Raw genomic sequence first — 24880 nt, 5'->3', positions numbered from 1 at the left:
AATATCCTGAACAAAACAGTTATTGTCATCACAGTTTTTTAATTACATTTTTGTGATTAAATGTACATGCAGGTGTGAACAAATTTTCAGTGTTCAGATGAAAACTAACTTGTTATTGCACTGCAGCTGTCTTCAAGTATTCATCATGAACACACATTACTTCCAGGCTTCAGTCACATCATTTTTATCAACTGTTTTCCTGAAATTAGTCCAAGGGTGTGGCTCTTGCTTTGGTTTTGTCTTCTTCAGCCATGTTTCATAGTAGTCCAGGAACTTCATAAATGTTTTCTGGAAGTTCTGTGACGTAAGAAAGTTATCTGTGGCAAGGCCCTTCTCCTGGAAGAAATTAGTATTGTAGTTTGAATTCCAAAGATTCCATAATTTGTTCTGATTATTAGGGTAGGACAGGACCCTGTTTTAATTGTTGTTGAGATGTTTAACTTACATTCATCTTGGTCTGAGTGATGACTGCAAAACTGGTCAAAGATGGAAACCTACTCTTAGCAGTGTGAATTCATTATTGAACCCAGATGTTCATGCAACTTGACTATTCTATACATTGACAAGAATTTAGTAAAATGTTTGTTTACTCTGATTGCCCCGCCAATTGTTTGAGATATTATATGTGATTTTGTGTCAATGCCATTCTGTTCCCACAGAGGTTACTTGTCATATCTTCCTACGAACCTCTATTCTAATACGGACATATTTCACGGTTCTCATAAAATCCTCTGGCGGCAAAAAATGGCAGCAGATTTATTTCCCTTTTTTTCTGTCCAATCAGAATATGTGTTACATCGACCAAGATTCAACTTGACAAATGCAAGCAATGTGGAGAAGCAAACATGACATGACTGAGTTCTGTCTAGAAGAAACATTTGAGTATCGCGCTCGGGAAGTGGTTCTAGTTTTCACGATGCATCCAGAAATTACCGAGATCTTGCAAAAGATCACTTTTGAAACAAGGTCGCTGATTGCACTACTAAATCTGATTGACAGATTGTGTCCATTGACACTTGACAATCATGCCATAATGATTGAAAAACCCACATTCTCTTCCCACAGAGGTTACTCATGTCATATCCTCCCATGTAATCTCTTGTCTATTGCTGACATATTTCCCAGTTGTCTTAAAATCTCTTTGCGAAGAAAACATTGCAACACAAATTATCTCCCTTCTTCCTATCCAATCAGAACACCTTATAGTATGACCAGAAATTATTGAGAATTTAAAGATTGTAAAGTTTTTTACTTTTTTCAGTCATTACTCACATATTAAATGTGAACAACAGGAGAATACAACTCCAGATTCAAAGACAGGTGAACAGTTGGTATTTCGTCAAGTCACCAAGGGCAGCAATGCAGCGGGGCATACTACTGATCAAAGAAGTTCGAAAGTCATGGTCCATGCTGTCCCAATGTCGGACCACCTCTTCTTACATTTCATCAATATTTGTCAGAGTTTTCTTATTGACACTTTCCTTCATAAGTCCCCAAACTGGATATCCCTAGGGGATATGGCTTGGCCAAACTAATAATGCCATTTTTGGAGTCCAAAAAATGCCTCTGAATGCTTTGAACGATGTTTTGAGTCATCCTGCTCAAAAACAAAAATAATTTCCATAGAACACATGAACAGATGGAAGAAAATGTCCCTCGAGAATATCTGTGTACTGCTCACTGTTCATATTCCCTTCAAATACACCGGGGGTGTTACCCCAAACACAGATAGAAATTTAACGTGTGGGGTGGCCTGACTGTACTTTGGGCACTGATGCAAAGGTTTTTCAGTTTGTTTGGTCCAGAATTTAAATGTATTAGGAAACAGCCACACTTAACTTTCATCGGATAAAATCACATTGTCCAAGTTAACATTTCTAAGCTGTACGCACCAGTTCAACCTTCACTCCTTTTGTTCAGGTTTCATGACCACTGATGGAATTCCTGCCAACCTATTGCATGCAGCTCAGTTTTCTGTCAATCATATCCATAAACGCCTTTGTTTGTTTTTAGAAACAAGGGTTGCAAGCTGCTTTCTGTCAGTGACAGTCAGTTTTCTGGGCCTACCTGAGCCTCCCTGGTGCTCAGTGGCATATCCATTTGCAATATTTTAAAAAAAATGATGAACAGTGGACAAAGGGATGACTGTTCTATTTCACTAAATCACTTTAGCTGATCTGTTGTTGTTGTTATAATACTCTTAAAGCTCTAAATCATCCATACTGAGGATTAATGAAACTGTCGTCTGCTGGCAAATAAACAAAGGGGGATAACTCTTCACAAACTAGTGAAAAAGGATGAATGAAACTATGCACTTGATAGCTGGAGAAGGTTGTTTATACAAAAATCCAATTAAACATATTCCTAAAATTCGCAATAATTTCTGGTCATACCATATATGGACTTATCACTTATATGTTCAGATCCAGTATGCCAGCTACCACAGACTTAGTTGAAGAATATGCAAAAGATAGACTCAGAATTTCACATTTAACTGAAAATCAAAAACTAACCAGAGAAAGTGGGGCCACAAATATCCTTCCTCTGCCCATGACTAATGATGATGTCTCATACAAGACATTAATTTAATGGCTAGCTTGAACATAGATAGTGTGGGCGATGGAACGCCATTGATTATCCATTACATGACTGTTCTGTCTCGACGAAAAGTTTGCGCATTGCACAGGGAAAGAGGTTCTAATTTTACGGAAATTACTGAGGCTTTGGAAATGATCAATTTTGAAACAACATTGCTAATTGCACAACTAAATCTGACTACAACCAATCACTAAGCCTGAACACTTGCACCATGAAAGAGCGGTATTAGAACAGAGGTTACATGGGAAGATATGACTTGAGTTGTCCATGTGGGAAGAGGGAAGAGATTGTTATGACCTAATTATTAATCAAATAATTAAGTCTGACCATATGACAGTCGCCATTTACAGCAGCTGAGGTAACTAGGTGCTGAGAATGTATTGTAACCCTGTTTCCCATAAGGCTGGAATCACCTTCCTATGTATATATGAAGGATATGTGGAGAAACTGGTAAGTGTGAGCAGGATACAAACCAACATCTGCACGGAGCAAACTTTACAGTTCTTGTCCTTGCTAAAACTAAAAGCAAGCCCACAACATTTAACTCCCCAAAGCATCTTAATGATAATTACATCACAGGTCACCATCAACCCTGAATTCTAATACGTGAGTAGTCCTTGTTCGTTATTAGCCCTGTATTGGTAGCAGACTCAATGTTTCAAGGAATTCATATATGAGCCATTCTCTGTGATGCAAACAGTACTATTGATACTAAAAAAATGTGAAGAGTAGACTGATGCACAAAAAAGACTGCCACTGTAATTTGAGCACTCTTTGGTCTAAGAACCCGCTTCCATCATCTATTGTCAACAGGAACCCTGGTTGGCAGACATACATTATACACGTAGCAGAAATAACAATGGCATGTCTTCACATGTTTTGCATGACTCCACATATTGATTAGTAAAGACCTACCGCTTGGACTATTCTTCGTTTGGCCTCAGCAATGCTACGTTCCACAACCTCCAGAAACTTGTCATTCGGGCTGAGGTCATACTTCTCAACTTCTCTCAAGATAGCGAACTTGTAACCAAAGTCTAGATGACTTGCATATGCCAGAGTCCCCAAAACCTCAATGTTTGGTGCCATACCATAATGCTGTCATATGAAACAAACAGAATGGTGTCACACACAATTATCTGTACTTTTTTGTTTCATTGATAAACATCATTAGCATGACATGTTTTGAGACTCCTCAAAACGCAGCATTAACTTTAAAATTTCATTAAGGTAATTTCTGTCAGTGCATGTCCCTATTGTATCTTGTGGAGCTTGAACTTGAAGTCAACAGCCAATCAGAATGACCCTTCCTAAGCTGTGTTTGGGAGAGATCCACATTAAAATTGCAGGGGGTAGGGATTTGAGTCAGGCATTCCAAGTTTTACTGGGTACAGTACACATTATGATCATAACAACTTTGGTGAGATAACACTCCTTGTGGTGTGTAAATTTGTTTTGATTTTCAAAATGAGTCCATGATTTTTATTAAGACAGAATGGAGATATAATAAACTCTAGATTCGTGGATTTAGCAATGGAATATGTCCCACCTCCATGTCTTTGAGGAACTGCATGCCATCTCTCTGGCGGCGGCATGTCATGGCCAGAGTTCCGAATGTCATCATGTCTGGCTGGAATCCAGATGCTCTCATCAGCTCTAGAACACTCTGTGGGAATAAAGAAGTAACAAACAAATTCAAAATATAGTGGAAATCACACATACTTTGACTTCAAACAGGGCAACTACAAAATGTATACATAAATATGGTAGTAATACTGCTCATGGTTTGAAAATGAGATCATTATTCTTTGATCACTATTCTTTAACCTCTGTTGTTAAAGAAATTAAATCTATTATAATCCATGTTAACAATAAACATCACATTAAACATGTGAATGAGTAGAAATATTTGTTATCGACATGAAACATAAGTCTTAGTAACTGATAAAAATGGTTAAAAGTGTAACTGATAAAAATGGTTAAAAGTGTAACTGATAAAAATGGTTAAAAGTGTAACTGATAAAAATGGTTAAAAGTGCAACTGATAAAAATGGTTAAAAGTGTAAAAGAAAAGACAATGACTAAACAAACACTAACTTGGTAAAAAAGACCAAACACACTAGTTGTCTCTAACAACAAGCATAGTCGCCCTTTGTGGCAAGCATGGGTTGTTGCAGACTTATTCTACCCTAGATCTTCATGGATCCTACTTTAAATAGTGAAATGAAAAGAGACCATGAATAACTCACAGAGGGTCAAATGAACGCGAAGAAGGATTTGATATGCCTCGGGTGACGCTTAATATTTTACATGAGTAATTATAGAAAATGTGGTTGGACTCTGAGAACACAACCCTGTGAGGAACCGGTGATGGTGGCGAAATCATATTTTGGCATATAAAACATTTTTTAAACCGAAGCCATTGATCCATGTTGCCAGCCTTTATTGCTTTGCTCACATATAGGTAAACTGTTCTCTTAGTTGTACAACTTGCCAGGGAATGAACCCCATTACATGCATGAAATTTGTGCAAAGCCTGCATAAACAGAACATTTCAGCCAATGTGAATGCTCACTGTTTACCTTCTCATTATAAGTGACTATAGTGAGTGAGTGAGTTTAGTTTTACGCCGCACTCAGCAATATTACAGCTATATGGCGGCGGTCTGTAAATAATCGAGTCTGGACCAGACAATCCAGTGATCAACAACATGAGCATCGATCTGCACAATTGGGAACCGATGACATGTGTCAACCAAGTCAGCGAGTCTGACCACCCGATCCCGTTAGTCGCCTCTTACAACAAGCTGAGTCGCCTTTTATGGCAAGCATGGGTTGCTGAAGGCCTATTCTACCCCGGGACCTTCACGGGTATAAGTGACTATATCAAAAGCACCCATATGTTGACTTTCAAAGAAATGTGTTGCAATAATAATGATAATCATAATAACAAGTGGCCACTCATACTGTGCTGTACTCAACATGGCAGTAGCATGCTTTACATGCATACAATAGGATGGACATTATTATCCTGGATACCCAAGCTGTATGTGAGGCACCAAAAGGTTAATTGTCATATGCCCTGTACCACTTGGTACCCATTTTCTGCTGGGGGAACCACTGAAGAATCACTAGCAATGATGATGAATTCCAGAAAAACAATTTTATGAACAACTCACCCTGGCGCCTTCTGCATCTCTCCTGAAACACCTCTTGCGGATCAGGGAGTTGTACAGGGCAATATCTGGCTTCACACCCAAGTCTTCCATGCTGTGCAGTAGCGCCATCTCCGCCATGGCTGTGGGAGGGCCCAGTTCTATCAGCTGGCTGAACGTGCGAACATCTGGTTTCACACCATCTGCTGCCATGGCATCCAGGATGCCATGCATTCCTCCAATCACAGCCAATCTCTCATCTGGAAACTTTAACTGTTTAATAGATATCACATTGTCCAGTTTACAGTCAGTTCTTAACAGATTTGGTGCTTCGGCCAAGTTGGCAGTATTTGAATATACTGTCGACACTTCCCACCACTGTCGATTAGCTGGAACAAGAGAATCTCCCTCAAACTGTTGGACGTTAGAGTCACAATCTTTAGAGTCTTGGGCATTTTGTTCTAGGTTAGGAACAGCTTCATTCCCTCTTTCACCTGACCTGCTGTTCCTATCACCAGTATCACCAAGGGCTTCATATTCAACAGATTTCCCAAGCCTTGTACTGTTCCCAGTCAACATTTCATGTGATTGTGGTGTGAATTTGTTAATTTCCTGCTGTCCCGGGAGAAGCAAATCAGAGAAGTCATTGTCTCCGGCACCACAGTCACGCACACTTCTCAGCAACAGGTTGTACAGAGGCAGGTCAGGGCTCACCTTGAATTGCTTCATCAGACGCCACACCTGACACACAATGAGATCCAGTGATCAGAAGCTGGTCAAATCCTCATGCATAATATTTATTAAGCAGTTGACATCAATAATGGTTTTGTGTCTATGGGGTGTAAAAACTATCTGTGCACAGTGGAAGTCAGCATAATGACATCAAAGACATTAAGCTTACTGTATCATTAACCAAACAAATTGGACAACAATTCAACACAACAATGCAGGCAAAAGTTCCCCCTTCCTTTTATCATCCAATCAGGAAACACCATTCTTTCCTTCCTTCCTTCCTTTGTTCCTTCATTTGTTCATTCTGATAACAAAACCTTTGAGAAGACAATTCAGGTCATGTAGACTGATTTCTCTGACTGACAGAGAGTTTCAAGCAAGAAACACACAATACATTTGCTTTATGGGGCTAAATCATACACCTTAACAAGAACATCTGATAATGATGCAGTAATCCTTACAAAGAAAAAGGCTTACATTTGTTTCATAAATTAGCACTTGAGCCTGTGTGGTATTTGCTTAATTTGGTTTTGGTGACAGAACCCGTTACATAAAAAAAAACATTGAAGGTATAATATTAAAAAAAATTGGTCACACTTTGAGGGAACAGTTTACACAAAGTACATAATCTAGACTACCCATTGTCATTGTAGAAAATACAGTGGCTGAGTGAGTAAGATCGCTGAAAGCATGAAATCCTGGATAGGACTCAAACCATAGAAGTACTAGCGTCTATACTTAACTGAGAAAGTGTAAAACGAAACATAAAATGCCAAACTACTGTTTTTCTCTGAATAGTTGAAATAAGCAATGCAAATACAAAATGTCACCTTCAGGGCATACTTAAATCCTGCCTTCTTGTCCGAGATACAAGCCATCAACAAGAAGCTGAAAGTCTCGGCAGTGGGTCGGAACTTTGTGGTCAGTTCATCCATCAGACTAAAGGCTGTCTGGATGTCTCCGTGCAGGGCGTAACACTTGATCATTGCTTGGTATGTGATCTGGTTGGGTTCATAATCCTTGTTGAGCATGAGCTGCCTCAAGTTGTCTGCTCTTGACAAACCATCTCCAGACCACGGTGAGTTGGCACAAGCATTGAAAAGCGATGTGTATGTTAGATCTACCGGCTGAAGGCCCATTTTTTTCATCTGAAATATATGTGAATAGAGAGAGACATGCCTCAGTGAACAGTTACAAAGTCACTGTGTAATCAGTCTGTTATGGCACGATGTTTCAATGTGAAGTTACACATATGGCTTTCATAACATCTATAAAGACTTTGAATTTAATTAATTAGTCTACCTTTGAGTGATGATCTGACAGCACAATGCAGTTCAGTCTAGCCTAAACATATTACTTCTGCACCATGTCACTGGACCCAGAACATGACAGCACATTCAATATTGTGTATCTATAGATACATTTTACTGTTATTTGGCCAATTAACAGTAAATGGAAACATTGAAACTAGAGGCTTTCACATGTTTTTGCACAATGAGAAGCAGCACTTTCATTGCCATTTCCTGAAAGTTCCAAAACTCGAGCTTCCAGTACCAACACAATGATGCTGGAAATTACCAGTATTTTATGACAACTTTATGAGATCCACCATAGTTCTAAGTCTCAAGAAAATAAAACAAGAAGATACAGTCATCAATATCCCCCGCCTTACCTCCAATTTCAGTCTAAGTCACACTTGCTGCCATGGAAATGCAAAACATATTTTATTCCGAATTCCAAAACTATCACGAGGCAATAGTACACCAATTGAACAAGCCATGTGTCAAGTTTGGTGAAGAAACATTGAACGATTTTAGAGTTCTGCTCCAGAAAAGATAAATGTGCACGGATGGACGGATGGGGTGCATTTTAATGCCCCCCGCAAAACGTGTTGCGTGGGAACAATAGGAGTGGTGGGGTAGCCTTGTTTTATGCCATCACTCATCACAGGCAAAGACCAATGTTAAAAGCAGCATAAAACCAAACTCCCTCAGTCACAAGCTGCAGTTTCAGTCCCAAACAGAATCAGTTCACACCAACTTCCACTATACCTTGTTGAAGAGCTGGAATGCCTTCTTGGTATATCCCACCCTCCCAAGCATGCCAATGAGAACTGTGAATGTATATGCTGTAGGCATTACTCGGTCATTCTTCAACATCCATTCTTCCAAGACAGCCACAGCCTCTTTAATCTGAACACAAAAAAGACAAATCATCTGTAACCCTTGAAAGAATTTGTTTCCTTATCCATTATGTGTTTACCATATCTAAATCTTAAGATGTTTTCCTTGCATTAAACAAAATCAAATTCATAAAATATTTTATTCATAAAAATTCTAAAACAGGTTGAGGTGAGATGAAATAGGGTGAAAGGTCATGCTGAAGATTTATTCCGCTTGCTTGTATATGGTCTCATGTTTGTGTGGTTGCTTGTACAAGATATAGGGCTAACCAACTGAGACACCATGTCACAGCTTTTATATGGATTTTCCACTCAGAAGTAACATAATGACACCAAGATGACCAGTCCCTGTTTGGCCATATTTTACCTCTAGGAATGACAGAGCCAAATTATCAAATTACTCAAATCCCCTTTGTTCTTAACCAGTTAATTATATAAGACAAATAGCTCACCTGTCCTGCCTTGCCAAACTTCTCAATCTTCCTGCCATACCACTCCTGGCTGTGGCGTCTGTTGCGAGCAGAAAGGCGGATGTGACTCCTCCCTTCTCCCTCCTCATCCGGGTCATCTTGAAAACTGATTTATTTTATACTTGATTTATTTATCGCTGGGTTTATTTTCTTTTTATGTTTCCAGATATTTACTTGTAATGAGAAATACAGTAACCAAGTAAATGGTGCAATCACTGATTTACATAGTTATCTCCCTTGACTGTTCAACAGGTTTGAACCCAAAATCCGTAAAAACATTGATGATTTTCATCACACACTAGCATACAGTGAAAGAAGTGTTAAATTCACTCATTCACTCCTGCTTCTGATCAGAATATTTCAGTCAAAAGATGAACCCTAAAATATGAACCTTTATAATGTAATGCAAGACAGGAAAGCAGTTTTAAGCACATACAACTCTAACAAGAACTCCAGGAAACATTTATACAAGAAAAGATGATAACCATTTAAGTTGATGAAAACCCAACAACCTGTTTTTTGACAGTGAGTTTTAATCCCCTCCATTACCGTTCATTATGTGATCCAACCTCAGACATGAGGGACTCTTTCCAGAAGCTTCTCTCATCTGCCAGGCTACCAAATGTGTCACTTTCTTTGGAATTCCATGTCTTCTGGACTGTCTTTCTCTCTGGAGGCTGAAAGTTTGTTGGTTCCTTGATCCGAGCTCCCACACCCTGCTCCATGTCATGAACAGGCCTCCTTGAACTTACAAAGCTCTTTGTGTTCCCTAACTGACCAAACATATCACAGTCATCTGAACTTATTTCTAGCTCCAAATATTTCCTGTCATTTTCTCTGTCTTCATTTGTAAATACTCTATTATGGAGTCTTGAAAATTTATCTGGCCTTCTTCGTCCCAACTTGACAGACCCTTCAAAGCTTCCACTCCATGGGGCATCTCCTTCTGGACCAAACGCCTCACTGCTGTCATGCAGCTTTCTACACAACAAATACTGACCAACACCTAGTTTGCTTGACAACCTTTCAGTCTGCCTAAGTAAAGTGTGCAATCTCAGAGACACACACGGTAATCTCAAATGAATACCTGCCATTTTCTTTAACTCTTATTATTAACTGGTGAACTGCAAAAAAATACATATATCATTAAACATTTATAAAGGATTCTGAAATAATCATACAAATCTTGTCTACACTAAAATGTATTATGAACGCATAATGACATAACTAACATTAATATAAACAAAATACAATCACCTGTAACCCCTGTTATATTTTATCATTCTATAATAAAGAACAAATGTTTATTCATCAAAAATCCTTAAAGATCACATATACTCAAGGGGTGCAAATGCATAAATCACTCATTAACATTGTTATAAATGAAACCCTGTCATTAAAACTGCTCATTTCTATCTTTAATTACCTTAAATCGACCTTTTTGACAACAGTGCACAATTCTCAACCGCAAACGAAATTTCAACCAATCAGAGTGGCACGTCTCCTTGACGTAATAGTAGGTATAGATATGAGGGTCTATGCAGAGTTCATCCACATTTTAGGAGTTAAACTATTTCATTTACAGGTTTGTACAAACCTGAAATTGCGACAACTGTTGTGAAAAACGAAAGCTAGATGTTCTCACAATCTACTATCATTTAGTTTTGTCTCCTGCTTTGCCTAGTTTCCAAGTTACAATCCTTGTTTTCATAGTCGATTCTGTCAAAATCACTTGGTGTCGCTAGGTTGAAATCCATGTTAGGTGGTATAAACCTACACATTATTTGTCATCATTCACTTGATGCTCAGTTAATGAATTTATAACAGGTATAATTAGCGGTAACGTCACTTAGTTTAGCCGACAAAGATCCCCATTTGGCATTTCTTGTGTCTGGATCGATCAAAGGATTAACCGATAACACGCTGATTGATTAATTACTTTCATGTGGATTTAAATGGGGGATTTGTCAAAAGGTAGTACTAGTGTTTATGTATATACTAATCTATGACACTCTGTCATGTCTGTGTCTATGTAAAAACAACACCCTTCTTTCAAAGGATTAACCGCCAATACATTGATTGATTGCTCACTATTGGATAACTAAATTACTATTCTGCAATGTGAAAAACCTGAAACAATACATCACGTTTTCGTATATTAGACTGCTAAAAGACACATCACTTGGGAAATCTGCAGATGAATATATCACTTGTTCTTGGAGATATTGATGGATATATTCCTCGAACAAAGTAATAGCCTGACATTGTTCGCATAACTTTAATTTCAATATTTCGATTTTGTTTTTATTTAGTTGCCGTAGCTTTCAACAGAATCATTGTTTTCGTTGTGAAGTGTAATGATACAGACGACATACACTACAGTAGGGCGTGTAAGCAAATTATGACTCATATAGGCAAACTATTAAATGTCTAGATATTGCATTCCTGTTTTCGCAGATCACTTCTTTTCAAGTTTCAAAATGCATTCAAGCATGATTATAACGTAATTAGGATTATGAGATCAAATATAAAGACGTATATTGACAAGTGTCTACATACTGGCCCCGATTTCTCGAAACAAACTTAAGTCTGAGTTTTGGCTTAAGTTGAAGTTTTTGCTCAAATCTGAGAAAATGCAAGAACACACATTTTCCAGAATGAAAAGAAATTGGTATCCAGATCAGACATAGTGGACAATCTGAATTTGGTGGACAGATTTCTTTAGTTGTTTGATTTTTTTTGGTCTAAAAATGCAATTGAGTAGAAATTTCAGCTGTTTCAAATTGTCAAACTCAGTTTGAGATTTGAGTTAAAACTTAAGTTTGTTTTGAGAAATTGGGCCCTGGTGAGTGAACGTTACAAACCAAGTAAATTTAGCAAGTGAAGAAATTTATCACGCAGTATTTTCACTTCGACCCCGACATTGCTTGTGTTATGTTACAGGTTGTGTCACGCAAAATCCTTTTGGTTATGATTCAAATACATATTTAACTACTAGTAAAAAGTAGTTTTGATTTTCTAACTTGATGAAAAACAAACCACAATCTCATTAATTCAAATGGACTTAAGTCCGTGACTTCACGATTTTTTAAAAATGGCAATACCCTGTCTCAGGATGAATGCTATTTACGTTTGTTTTCACAGACTTACAAAAGCAAAATTACTTTGTACTGCTAGTAAAATATGTATTTTATTGATGGACAATAGGATTTTGCATGACAGTGCTTATAACATAACAATTTCACTCTTGGAAGCGAGGTGGAGGTCAATATAATATTGCTTGCAATATTAATGTCACTTCGTCCCCCACCTTGCTTCCATGGAAGAAGTCGTTATGTTACAAGTTGTGTCATGCAAAATCCTTTTGGCCATGATTCAAATGCATATTTAACTACTAGTAAAAAGTAGTTTTGATTTTCTAACTTGATGAGAACAAACCATAATATCAATAATTCTAACACACTTTAGCCCTTGACTTCACGATTTTCAAAAATGGCGGCACCCTGTCTCAGGATAAATGCTATTTAAGTTTGTTTTCACCGACTTACAAAATCAAAATTACTTTTCACTGGTAGTAAAATATGTATTATATTGATGGACATAAGGACTTTACATGACATTGCTTGTAACATAACTTTACTCTTGGAAGCGAGGCAGGGGTCAATATAATATTACTTCCGATAATATTGTCCCTTCGACCACAACCTCGTTTCCGAGGAAGAAAGCGTTATATTCATGCAAAATCCTTTTGGTCAGCAATGTGTAGTAAGCAGTCATGATTTTATAAACTCGATGAAACTTGAACTCCATTTTCTATCCTGGAAGTGTGGTAGGTGCCGAACCATCCGATTTAGTATGTACCATAGGCTTCCACAACACTCGCTTTCCACACACAAACAACCAATTTAAGCACAAACTACAGGGTCTGGTGAAAATCTGTGCATAGTGACACCATCACCCAACCCCAAAGAGCAATTGATGGCAACACAACAATTCGACATGTCTTTGGTGACATCGAGAAATCAGCAAAATGATGAACTTCCATGATGAACTTTTCTATACAACTAACAGGAAATCGGTCCTTTTATGACGTCACTGCACAGCTCTGGCGACAGAGTTACGTAACCTGTCTGTGATTTCGGCTCTTTAGCAACTTTTGAGCGCTTGGTATTAATGAACCACAATTTTTTTTTTTTTAAAATGGTGATCCATTTATGACTAACCAGAAGTCTTTCATATGCAAAGGTAAAAAGAATACAAAAAAACTGAGTTTATTCGTTCTTTAACACTAACGTTAACCATTGCCCTAACACTAAGGCACATCTTTACACCAACACTAAAACCTCGAAATAATCCTAAAACTAGGGTACATTTCAAAGTGAAGGACTATAATAATAATATTAGTGGGCGTCCTTGAATGTTCACAGTTAACAGCATTAAAACAAAATTTTATCATGTAAGGTATGTTGATTAAAGTTTTCAATTTCTGTCACAAATGATCACATTCCAACAGGTTAGGTTTAGCTCATTTCAGACGTGTCTGTGAGACCTTAACAGTAGACCAGGTCAATCACCACAGCCTGATTTAGTACGCCCATAGTCAGTGACGCACAGCAATTAAATACACGCACAAATTAACCTTACATTATTCCAAAGTCAGCACGTTGTGCTGGGCGACGCCATTTTGCAATTTGCTCTAAGCTCCGGTCGGAAGTGTGTGCTGCCTACTAAATGTCTTATGTGCCAGTATCGATACAAAAAGCAATGCACGAAGCTCTTCGTAAGGCTCCCCACAGCGCCTTCTATACAACAGAGTGCTCGGAGTTTCTGTACACTACTGTTTGGAGAAGCCGCGGCTCAGGTGGCTGACTCGTGCTGCTCGTTTTTAGGTGCCAGACTCTGAGAGTGTGGGTTCGAATCCCGGATGGGACTCAACCTCATAAAAGTGCTAGCGTTTGTACTTTACTGTGAAAATGTAATCCCAGTTATAGCATATGTTACATATGGTCACTTTGAAAATGGCATTGTGATCAACAACTGTTGGTATATTCTTTTAAGCGAATCGCTTCCACATAAACAAGAATCTGAAGTGTCTTTTATCACGTGGTTGAAATAAATGTTGTTGTTTTTTTCATAATTGTATTTCTTTTCGCCAGTACATATTTTACAACATCCTCGTTATCTCCAGTAGAAACAGATATTTATCGGAACATATACATACATGCATGCATGCATGCATGCATCCATGCATCCATCCATCCATCCATCCATCCATCCATACATACATACATACATACATACATACATACATACATACATACATATACATATACATATACATACATACATACATATATACCCTGTGTTTTACAATATAAATGGATAGTTCATAGATCAGTGAACATAGTATCTACAATGTGGAGAATTTTATGGATATACAACTTCTTTATTCTGTACAGGTGGCGATATGTCATATATTCTAAAGTCGTTGTCAAGCATGTAGTGTTTCCTCATTCTTCATCTCGTCAACTTCTAGAATGACAATTAAAGAAGACAAATTATCTAAACAATATGGACATGACAATTCAGTAACTCTAACAGTTACTAAATGTTTTGAATGTGACAGTAATCCATGTATTTACTTCATTGATATCTTTTACCAATTATCATCGACCGGGAAGAACTACATATATCTTACTAGAATATCTGTCCTTAGGATTTGGTTCATGATATATATAGTAATTATAACACGTGAAAATATGCCGATGTCTTCAGAAAAATAGTTCAAAAGCAAAAAAGAAGATCAATGCTGAAATGGTAATGGGATGGGCTGACGAAATCAGACGAAAACCAAAAGCACAAACCACTGAAAAGTGACACCAAAAATAACACCAGTCATTGAGTCGAGGAAACCTAATACACTGTAAAAGGATGTAGTATCTGAGATATTTTATGTTCATTTCAATATATGTTAATTTTAATTTGATCGAATTATTTCCGTTTAGGGATCATTTCACGTTTTGGACTCATATTGTTATACCTGAGATTCAATGAACACATTTTAATGCGCTACCGCCATGCCCAAAGCATAGTCAAGACGCTAATTCTTATCCTGTCAATAGATTAATGGGTAATCGATTTTAATACTCGACTACCCGTGAAAATCCGGGTTAGAATTTGTCTTCAGTAACCCATGTTTGTCGTAAGTAGCGACTGAAGGAATCGGGTGGTCAGACTCCATGATTTGGTTGATACGTCATCGTATCACATTTGAGTAGACCGACGCTCATGTTGTCGATCACTGGATTGTCTGGTGGTCCAGACTCGATTATTTACACACCGCTGCCATGTGGCTGGAATATTGCTGTGTGCGGTGTAAAACTAAACATTTTCTATAATAGAACAGTCAGAAACATGTTAAAGGTGCAAACAGCCCAAAGAACTTATCTTGTGTTTACCAAAATATCAAGATTGTTTTTGATAGATTGATGCCGTTTCTTTCTTCGTCTATAATAGTAGCGAATAGTTAACAATGGTCAATAATACTGATAATACTGAGTCTGGAACGGACAATAAAGTGATCAACAGCGTGAGCATCGATTTGCGTCCCATTGAACCCATGACGTGTCAACCAAGTCGGTGGGCCTGACCACACGATCTCGTTAGGCGCCTCTTACGACAAGCAGAGGCAAGCATGGGTTTGCTTAAGGCTAATTCTACCGCGAACCTTAACGGTTCACCTGAAATTGGTATTTATCAAAACTTTTAATAATATATTGGAGTATTTAACTGTTTGTGTGAAATCATGGTGTGATGTATTTATCGGTGGGGTTTATTGAAGGCTCTGTCGAGGTTAAAATAGCGTAGGATAATTCACCCTCGACTGGGTTTCCTCAACCTGCTTATTACTGAGCATCTTAAATGGATTGAACACAACCATCAGTAGCGGAAGTGATGTGGTGATGATAATAATAAAATAATGCACTTGTACAACACCTAATTTCCAACGGGTGGCAGCTCATTGCTGCTTCGCCAAGTTAAGAAGAAAGATTTGTGTCCAGGGACACGGATGCCCTCGCTCCTGTAGGAAAGGTTCCCTACATAGAGTGTGCTGTGGAGATTAATTTCTACTAAATAAATTTTCCCCTTGGACCCAACGAGTTCGACACAACGGGGTTTGACTGTATGTATATCCTAAGTGTCCAAGGTAAATACTTATTTGTAAATGTATGTCACAATGAACTTACCGTAGTGCAATTATACCTATATAATTATCATGAAGGTTCATGGCACAAGGGTAAATAAACTGGCAATAGCAATATCATTGTGGAAGCAAGTGAAAGCAATAGATTGCTGTAGAAGTTAAAGTGGTATGTTATGACATATTCTGGAACATATTCAATATGGCAGGTTAAACGATAACACCTACAGGGCCCCTCTGGAGTACTTGAAATCACTAAAAACAATGTGTTGAGGGGTTAGCCATAGAGATGGAGTCACAAGAACAAAAAAAAGCATGGCTAGCTAACTTTGTCCTCGTGAAGGGTACACAAAGCTTGAGTTGATCAGATGAGCAGTGTCCACGAGCTGGGAGATAGTCGGTGAGGAAGCCCTAGAGATGGAGTATTGTCAGTGCAGTTCTCTGAGAACTGAAGTGATCTGCTAATGTTGTCCCGTGCTGGGTATGGGGCTTTGTTTCGAACTTACTTAGATATTACATGATGCAGGAAACAGAGAACAGAGAGTTGAAATAGTCCAGGTGGGACAAGACGTATGCATGAATCGACGTTTTGCAGGTATCAGAATCCCAATATGTTCGGATTCTACCGATGGTATGTAGCTTGAAGTTAGCTTTGCTGTTAGTTTGCTGTTTTGAGTGCCTTTGCTTTTCCTGACATACATTTGTCCATTTCAACTCCAAGATTCTTGACTGAAGGTGAAGCGAGCACAGTAGATGTTCCTACCAGTAGTCTGGTACTGTCAACTTTGTTCAGCTGTTGGGGCGTTCGTATCACCTTTCTTAAACTCACTGTTTTGTCACTGTTGAGCTTTAGTCCTGCTGGAGGACCCGAAGATATTTTTGCTGGTGGCTTATACAGCCAGTGTATACATAGCCAGTTATATTCTGCTGTAATATTATTGACAACTTTGCTAATAAGTATAGTATGACCAGAGGTTATTGAGAATGTAAAGATTGTATTTTTTCACTTTTTATCAAGCATTACTCACGTATTAAATGTGAATACTAGCAGAATATAACTCCAGATTCAAAGACAGATGAACACTTTGTATTCTGTCAAGTCAGCATGAGCAGCAACGCAGGCTTCAGTTCGGCAGGGCATACTACTGATCAATGTAGTTAGAAAGTCGTGGTCCATGCTGTACCGTAATCGGACCACCTAGCTCTTCTTTCATTTCAGCAATATTTGTCATAGTTTTCATACTGACACTTCCCTTCATAAGTCCCCAAGCATTTATGATTGAATTTAGGTCAGGGCTGCAGCTTGGCCAATCTAATAATGTCATTTTTAGGATACGAAACCAGGCATGTGAATGCTTTGAATGATTTTTTGGGTCGTTGTCCTGCCGGAAATAAAAAAAAATCCACAGAACACGTGGGGAGATGGAAGTAAATGTCCCTCGAGAATATATGTTTACCGCTCACTGTTCATATTCCCTTCAAATACACAGAGGGGCGACACAAATATGCCACCTCAAACGTAAACTTTCGGACTATACTTTGGACACTGAGACAAAGGGTTTTTTTTTCAGTTTGTTTATTTTCTCAGTTTGTTGTCCAGAATTTATATATAACATATCTCATACATAGTATGACGGGATGAGGTGACTTTATGTGGAACGTGCTTTAAGCCAAGTTGACACAAAAATTGTTGGCCTCTGACCACCCGATCTCTGCCAGACACTTGACTGCTGGTCAAGGTTGTATATACTACAAATCCAATTAAACACATTCCTAAAATTCTAAATAATGTCTGGTCATACTATATACTTGTTGGCATGACTGTTGCTATATTGCTGAATAACACCGATGTGGCGTCAAATTCTAATGCACTCTCATGTCACCACCACAGTTTGCTGCAAGTCGCGTAGCGTCCTTGTGCATTTACCGCCTAATATCGCTTAGAATTTTGAAATTCGTTTATGTTAATTATCGTATGTATTTCATCAACACTTATGAGACAGTGGATTTCATAGCCACAGCATCAAGAGAGCAGATTTATCTCGCTCTCATTTAACAGCAAGTGATACTGATATTTGCCATAGCATAATGCATAACTCAGTATTCATTCTTAGACATTATTAATTCTTAGGGTAGCACTATACACGCGATGTCAGTCAGGACAAGACCAAGCTGTAAGTCTGAAGATCCGGATTACAGTTTGTCTACTGCAGCCCATGCGTACATTAAGCAACTAAAGGGATCGCTGACGTGGTTGATGCATGGCATCCCGTCCCAGTTGAACAGATCAATGCTCGTGCTGTTGACCATTGGGTTATCTGGTCCAGATTCGAAATTATATTAATGAGCGCGGCATAAAACGGCAAACAACAAAAATGGTCTGAGCGCTTAGGTAACCCCCGTGGGAAGAGAATGAGGTCAAACGGTTAATGAGCATAAATTGGAGCATCACTTGCATCCAGGTGTTTTACAGGTCCCCTCTTTGCTATATTTCTCTCTGCAAAGTGATATAGAATGAACACGCCGAAGAATGAAATATTGTATTCCAGAGTGAAATGCCGAAGCGAATTATTCTTCCCAAAGTTACATTCGTGTGTGAATCAGATCTCGTATTCAGACATGGCATAATATACTGGTTACACACAACAGGGGCGTCTTGCTTAGAAACAGTATTAGAAAGGCAGTTGGATAGATCCTACTCCTATACAAAACGATTTCCATTTATATAGTATTAGTGTATGGTGTATACAACTGTGTCTAATATTGTTTCTAAGCCAGACGCTCGTGCACAAAACCAAATGTTCTCCCATGGACGTCTTTATTAACATTAGTTATACGTTTTAAGTCACGCAGGCTGTCAACGCCCATGGACTGAGGCCTTGAAACTACAATAGAAACAAAATTTCCGGCAAGTTTATCCTGCCATTTTTTCCCCCGAGCACGGGAAGAAACAAATCAGTCCCAGTTCCGCACCAAATGTCACCAACTCGGAAATATCTGTGTACACATTCAGTATAAGTCACTGTGATATACAAAACTGCATTAAATATCTAAAATGATGGTCAATTTTAATCAGTGGTTGGAAGTGCCTCAAAACCAAACCAAACAAACCAAAAAATCATTCATGGTATCACACTATACTGACTAAAGAGCAGGTGAGTCAGACCTAGTGTACAGTAGAACCTAAAGGAATCTATTTGAGGTTGTTAGCGACTAGAATATTATCTGGTTTCATATGCCAGATCAGCATGGTGACTTTGTGCTGTGCAACGAATAGCATGAATATACACTCAATGCGATATTCCAGCAATAACCCTCTTGAGGGCACCAGAAAAGGTTTCACACTTTTTACACGAGGGAAGAGAACCCATATTTCTGAGTTGCAAGCAAACACAGTAACTGCTAGGCTATCGCAGCAATGGAAGGAAAGCCTAAAGCAAAGCAGATGTTCATTTTGAAAAGTCTCTTCAAGGCCCAATCACATGTTTATTTTGAGCTTCATCCCTGAGTTGGAAAGCTTTTGCTTCAATGACACTGCAAGTTAGTATTGTACAATAGTTTCTCATAAAATGGCAACTTGATGACAAGGCTTCTCTGTATATTTGGTGTGTTTCGAGGGCAAATTAAGCCTCTTCACTCCACAAAAATTCAAATATCAGGATTATTCTGCCAATCCATATTCCTCCTGCATCTGGGAATAGGGAAAAGACACTAACCAAAAATGGGGGCAATTTAGAGGGATTTCTTGGCTTTGAATATCTTTTATTGAAGCTCTACTGAAAACAGTAATACTGTATGACATAATCTTCATCTGCCCTCAAAGTTCATTTAACCTTGAACATGACAAACACTTCATGAGATGTTTCGAATTTTTTTTTAATCCCAGATTACACACATCACTGTACACTTTGGGACATTTCCTTCCTTGATCACTGAAACACAAGAAAAACATTTGTTAGAATCCGTATCAAGCAAGACATCAGTCAAATACATATGCCTCAACTACAGTATTTCTGAACACCACCATAATATTGCCTGGAATAAACATTTAGCTTCAGCTTTATCAACAGATCCAGGCAGTGATTCATGAAACAGGAAGTGGGATTACCCTCCTGAGACGAGGAACACAAAATACAGAAATCCTATACTGTTTGCTGTTGAACGTTGCAACTCAGCAATGTTCAAGCTTTATCGTGGATGCAGGTAGAACGTGATCTACGGCAGACAAACCAGCTGCTGGTAACAGGTGCTCATACACAGATCATACTCAAAACAGAATCACTAAGTCGCACACCATCTATAAGCACAAGATGCTGTACTATTCTAAACAGAAACCCCACAAGATAAGATACAACTCACTCCCCAACCTACACACATGATTAACATCAAATCTATAGCTGTAGTGGATGGAGAATATGTAACTTGCTGAATGGAAACTTACGTTACATCATTGTAGGTAATCACATCTATATGCTGGGTGTATTGCTTTCCTTAATTGACATTTTGAACGCATAGGCATGTGTTTGTTTTCAGCAGTATTCCAGCTATGGGATGGCTGGTAATGGATCAGCATCATGCTCATGGACCTGTGGCTTTTCAGGGAAACAATTCTGGTCCAATTTTCTATGCATCAATTTACTATGAACTGGAAATGAATAAAACTGATGTGTAGTTCATAATTAGTGCAAGAGTCAATTTGACACCAACGTATGCAATATTCCACCAATGTCATGGTGGGGAAAACCAGAAAGGATTTCACACACATTGGGAATCAAACATGAATACCACTATGCTACCCCACCTTCATAATTACAAAATTAATGTACCCCATAGAAAATGTCTAATGCTTATCATAACCTGTTCAAACATGACTACCCATAACTTGGATGAGCAAGCACTCGGCATAATCACTCTTCCGGCTACTAAGTCCATGCATATTCAGAGATGTTACTCAAAAAAGATGGTTAATATGCAGGCTGGTGAAAAGATATCAAAGCAACTGGTGGTGCGACATTCACAACAATAACTGAATATTGATCGCAACAATAACTGAATATTGATCACAACAATAACTGAATATCACAATGTTTAAAGCAATAAACTTACAAGCATTATCAAGTATAAAACTGAACATATTTTGATTCAACCGAGGCGTTTTCAATGAATGGTTCATGCTCCACAGAAAATTCCCTTTGAATATTAGACCTGTATTGAGGTCATAATCATGAAAATCCCCTCAATGTTACATCTTATAGTATACACCCCTTTTTAATGCTTTTTCTAACAAAAATAAACACTTTTGAATACTGATCCAGTATTCAAGGAACACCACTTTGAACATAACACCTTGTTTCAAGTCACAATTTTAAGCCTGAAAACTGTTTCAGACAAAAATACAGTGACATGCAATGAAAATACTTGTCAATAAACACATGCAACAACATCACTTCATTTATCATTAACATGATTTTAGACTTCTTAATGAGTGAAATTACATTTAATGGCTGTAGAAGCTATTACTAAGGAGCCTCTATCAATTTTCGAACATTTGTTAAATATGTATATGAAAAGCCAAGGCAAAGAAAGCATTCTAGTCAAGTCAATTCAGTGATAATTCAAACACGGGAGCACTTATTATAATATCTTCACAGTGGGAGTAGATTATTGCCATCAAGCAGGGATTGCGAGTGTGAGTAGGATTTTTTGCAGCTTTCAGAAATATTCTAGCAATATAGCAGGGACACTAGAAATGGTCTTCATACATTGCATTAATGTTAGGGATAGAACCTGGTCTTCAGCATGACGAACAAACACTTTAACCAGTAGGCTACTCCACTGCTCCACGGATAGTAACCATGATGAGTTTAAATTCAAACAAGCCAGCCAACAACTTGGACGTAACTTGAATCAGTAAAACAAGCTGTAGCAAATTTTCGCTTGATAATGATTAGCATGAGCATATAAACAGCAAGTGTTAGTGCACTTCACATCACATCAAAACAAGCATTAACTACTGGACGGCAGAAACTGTTGAAATATGTACCTGGTGTGTGCACCATGTTTACTTCTGCAAAGCAAAATATGTTATACATAAAAATATTTAGTTAAATCAATGCATGTGGAAAGTAATAAAGGACTGTTCCTACTTCTCAATGGGTAACTGTGTCTTGCCTTGTAACTAACTGATCCAACACAGTACCTACCGATCCAACCCCAAAAATTAAACATATGCCTAAACCGAAGGAGTACTAAATTCTCACTTGAAGTATGCCCTAATGTTAAAGATATAAACTGGGTCAAAATAAATTTTCTTGCACTTTGTATAAGACTTTAAAAGTCACCTGTCCCCTATGAGTAACTGAACCTACATATGAACTATAGCATAAATCTAATATTTGCAATTACAGTGAAAGACAGGTCAGCTGTTGATTAAACCAACTTTCACCCTTCCCAACCAAATCAAACACTCAATTACACCAAATCATTTTCAGTAAGATGTGGACTCCTTACCTTCTTCTTGTCACTTCCGATCTTGGCCTTCGCAATTCCTCGTACTTTCTTCTGTCTGTTCTTCCTTTCCTTCCTCTGCTTTCTTCCTGTTTTCTTCACTTCCAATAGGCCATGCTGTAACCAAATAATTGTATCAATTTACATTTCAGGTTGGAAACAGAAACTGCAAATAGCAAAAGGCACCACTTCAGGTTCTGACTGATATATCTACCAAGTTTGCAGAAAAATATTGAACATCTTTTGAGTTCTGCTCAGAAAACGAAGCCCACCCCACCATAAGACTAACACCAAAATGTTTCATGGAAAAAAAAAAAAAAAATATATAAATGCCAAAAAACAAAAATTAGCAAAAAGCACAACCATAGGCTGGGATTACTATGTCAAGTTTTGTCTAAAAATATTGAACGGTTCCTGAGTTATACTATGGAAACAAAATGATTACAGAGGGACAGACGAGGCATCGACTATATCCTCCCACATTATACGCCGGGGGGATAATAAGAGCTTTTATCAGGTAAAGGAGTGAGTGCGTTTAGTTTTATGCCACTTTTAGTAACATTCCAGCAATTTTGAGGTGGAGGAAACCAGAATAAGGGTTCACACATTGTACCTATGTGGGGAATCGAACCCAGATCTTCAGCATTATTAGCAAACACTGTAAACACTAAATTACCCCCTGTCCATCAGTATAGGAAATCAGAGCACTATTTTGGGGTGTAACATGAATCCATCAGACAATATGACCATAAGCAACAAGGAAATATCTGTCCACGGTTGTAATGACAGCAAGTCACACGTCACAAACTCCGCTCTGAACAATAATCCAGTCACATTATGGCATGGAAACTTCAAATGGTAGAGAAGTCTGAAGCGATGTAGGTTTTGGATGTCTACCACTTAGGTGAAAACTCACATACACAGTAAAATGCTGACGAACCTTGAAATGTTTTCTGGGGAATATGGACTAGAACATACCATGTGTCAATTAGACAAACAAACTGGGGTACCACACACAACTGTGCCACCCCATGGTTGCAACAGTTACAAAAGTGAGATGAAAGATGTGATCACAATTCACACTTCATCAAATCTAGAATCAGACCAGTACAAACATTTACTTACCCTTGCTAATCTGAATTTGGGCTCAAACTTCTTGGCATAATCAAGAGTGTCATAGATCAGGGCAAATCCTGAGGTTTTCCCACCTCCAAAATGAGTTGAGAAACCAAAGCAGAAAATGACATCTGGGGTTGTCTTATACATGCGTGCCAACTTCTCACGAATCTCGGTTTTAGGAACAGTTGCCCTGCCTGGATGGATTACATCCACAACCTAGAAAAGAAGAATTCTATCTCAAACATCTCAACAAACAGATCTGCTAACTCCACCTTCAAACAAAAAACAAATCAGGCGGAAAATCTGCACAACAAAAAACATCCTTGGGGGCAGGGGGTACTTATCGGTCCCTTGATGCACAAGAAATAAAGAAAGAAAGATGTAATTCATTTGAGTGTTTCTTATTTTTGTTTCCCTTATCAAATTTGAGATCCTTCTTAAAGACTGACTAGTGTGTCAATGATATCAATTTCCTTGAGTCTTTAACCCATTTATGCATAGGGACGTGGACTTTCATCAAGTTTTCAGAGTTTCTGTGTTTTTGTGTTTCTTTTGACACACATTGAAAGGAATGAGGTGCCATTTTGTCTGTAAATAAATTTTTCCATAATTTTTGCCACTGTGTCCCATAAATGGTGGTGGGAAACCAATCTCTAAAATCTCAAAATTGACTCTTTCATAATATAAAAGCTTTCGTGAATACAACCAACTGGCATTCATATGCAACTATGTGTATTCACAAATTGAAACCTGGCTAGCTATTCTTGAAACGTTCATAACCCTAGGAACTTCTTAAGCCCATTCGAACACATAGACTACGATCAAAGTTAAGAATTCTTAGGGCTACAAACGTTTCGAGAATAAGGGCCCTGAACATTTCATGGGCATTCTTCATCCCTAAATATGTTTTCTGATTA

At 38.2% G+C, this 24880-nt stretch overlaps 2 protein-coding genes across 2 annotated transcripts in view; both read right to left on the bottom strand.

Moving 5' to 3' along the window:
• Positions 1-22: 22 nt before the first annotated feature.
• Positions 23-13937, bottom strand: LOC137284064 (pentatricopeptide repeat-containing protein 1, mitochondrial-like). The gene is made up of 9 exons (XM_067815724.1): positions 13781-13937; positions 9686-10260; positions 9119-9242; positions 8536-8676; positions 7315-7632; positions 5777-6493; positions 4148-4264; positions 3514-3696; positions 23-336 (listed from the first exon to the last, which is right to left on the bottom strand). Exons 2-9 carry the CDS (start codon positions 10228-10230, stop codon positions 157-159), a joined length of 2325 nt encoding a protein of 774 aa, XP_067671825.1. The 5' UTR covers positions 10231-10260; positions 13781-13937; the 3' UTR covers positions 23-156.
• Positions 13938-20192: 6255 nt separating this feature from the next.
• LOC137285096 (small ribosomal subunit protein eS24-like) overlaps positions 20193-24880 on the bottom strand; it is a 7389-nt gene continuing 2701 nt past the window's right edge. Inside the window, exons 3-6 of the mRNA XM_067817303.1 lie at positions 23970-24179; positions 22848-22961; positions 22381-22404; positions 20193-20269 (exon numbers count right to left, since the gene is read on the bottom strand). Coding sequence (XP_067673404.1) covers positions 22399-22404; positions 22848-22961; positions 23970-24179 — 330 coding nt within the window. The 3' untranslated portion in view covers positions 20193-20269; positions 22381-22398. The remainder of the gene's footprint in view (positions 20270-22380; positions 22405-22847; positions 22962-23969; positions 24180-24880) is intronic.

The sequence above is a fragment of the Haliotis asinina genome, chromosome 5 (genome assembly GCF_037392515.1).
Source record: "Haliotis asinina isolate JCU_RB_2024 chromosome 5, JCU_Hal_asi_v2, whole genome shotgun sequence".
NCBI lineage: Eukaryota > Metazoa > Mollusca > Gastropoda > Lepetellida > Haliotidae > Haliotis > Haliotis asinina.
The sequence above is the reverse complement of the archived record's forward strand: the minus strand, read 5'-3'. Positions and strand labels throughout refer to the sequence as shown.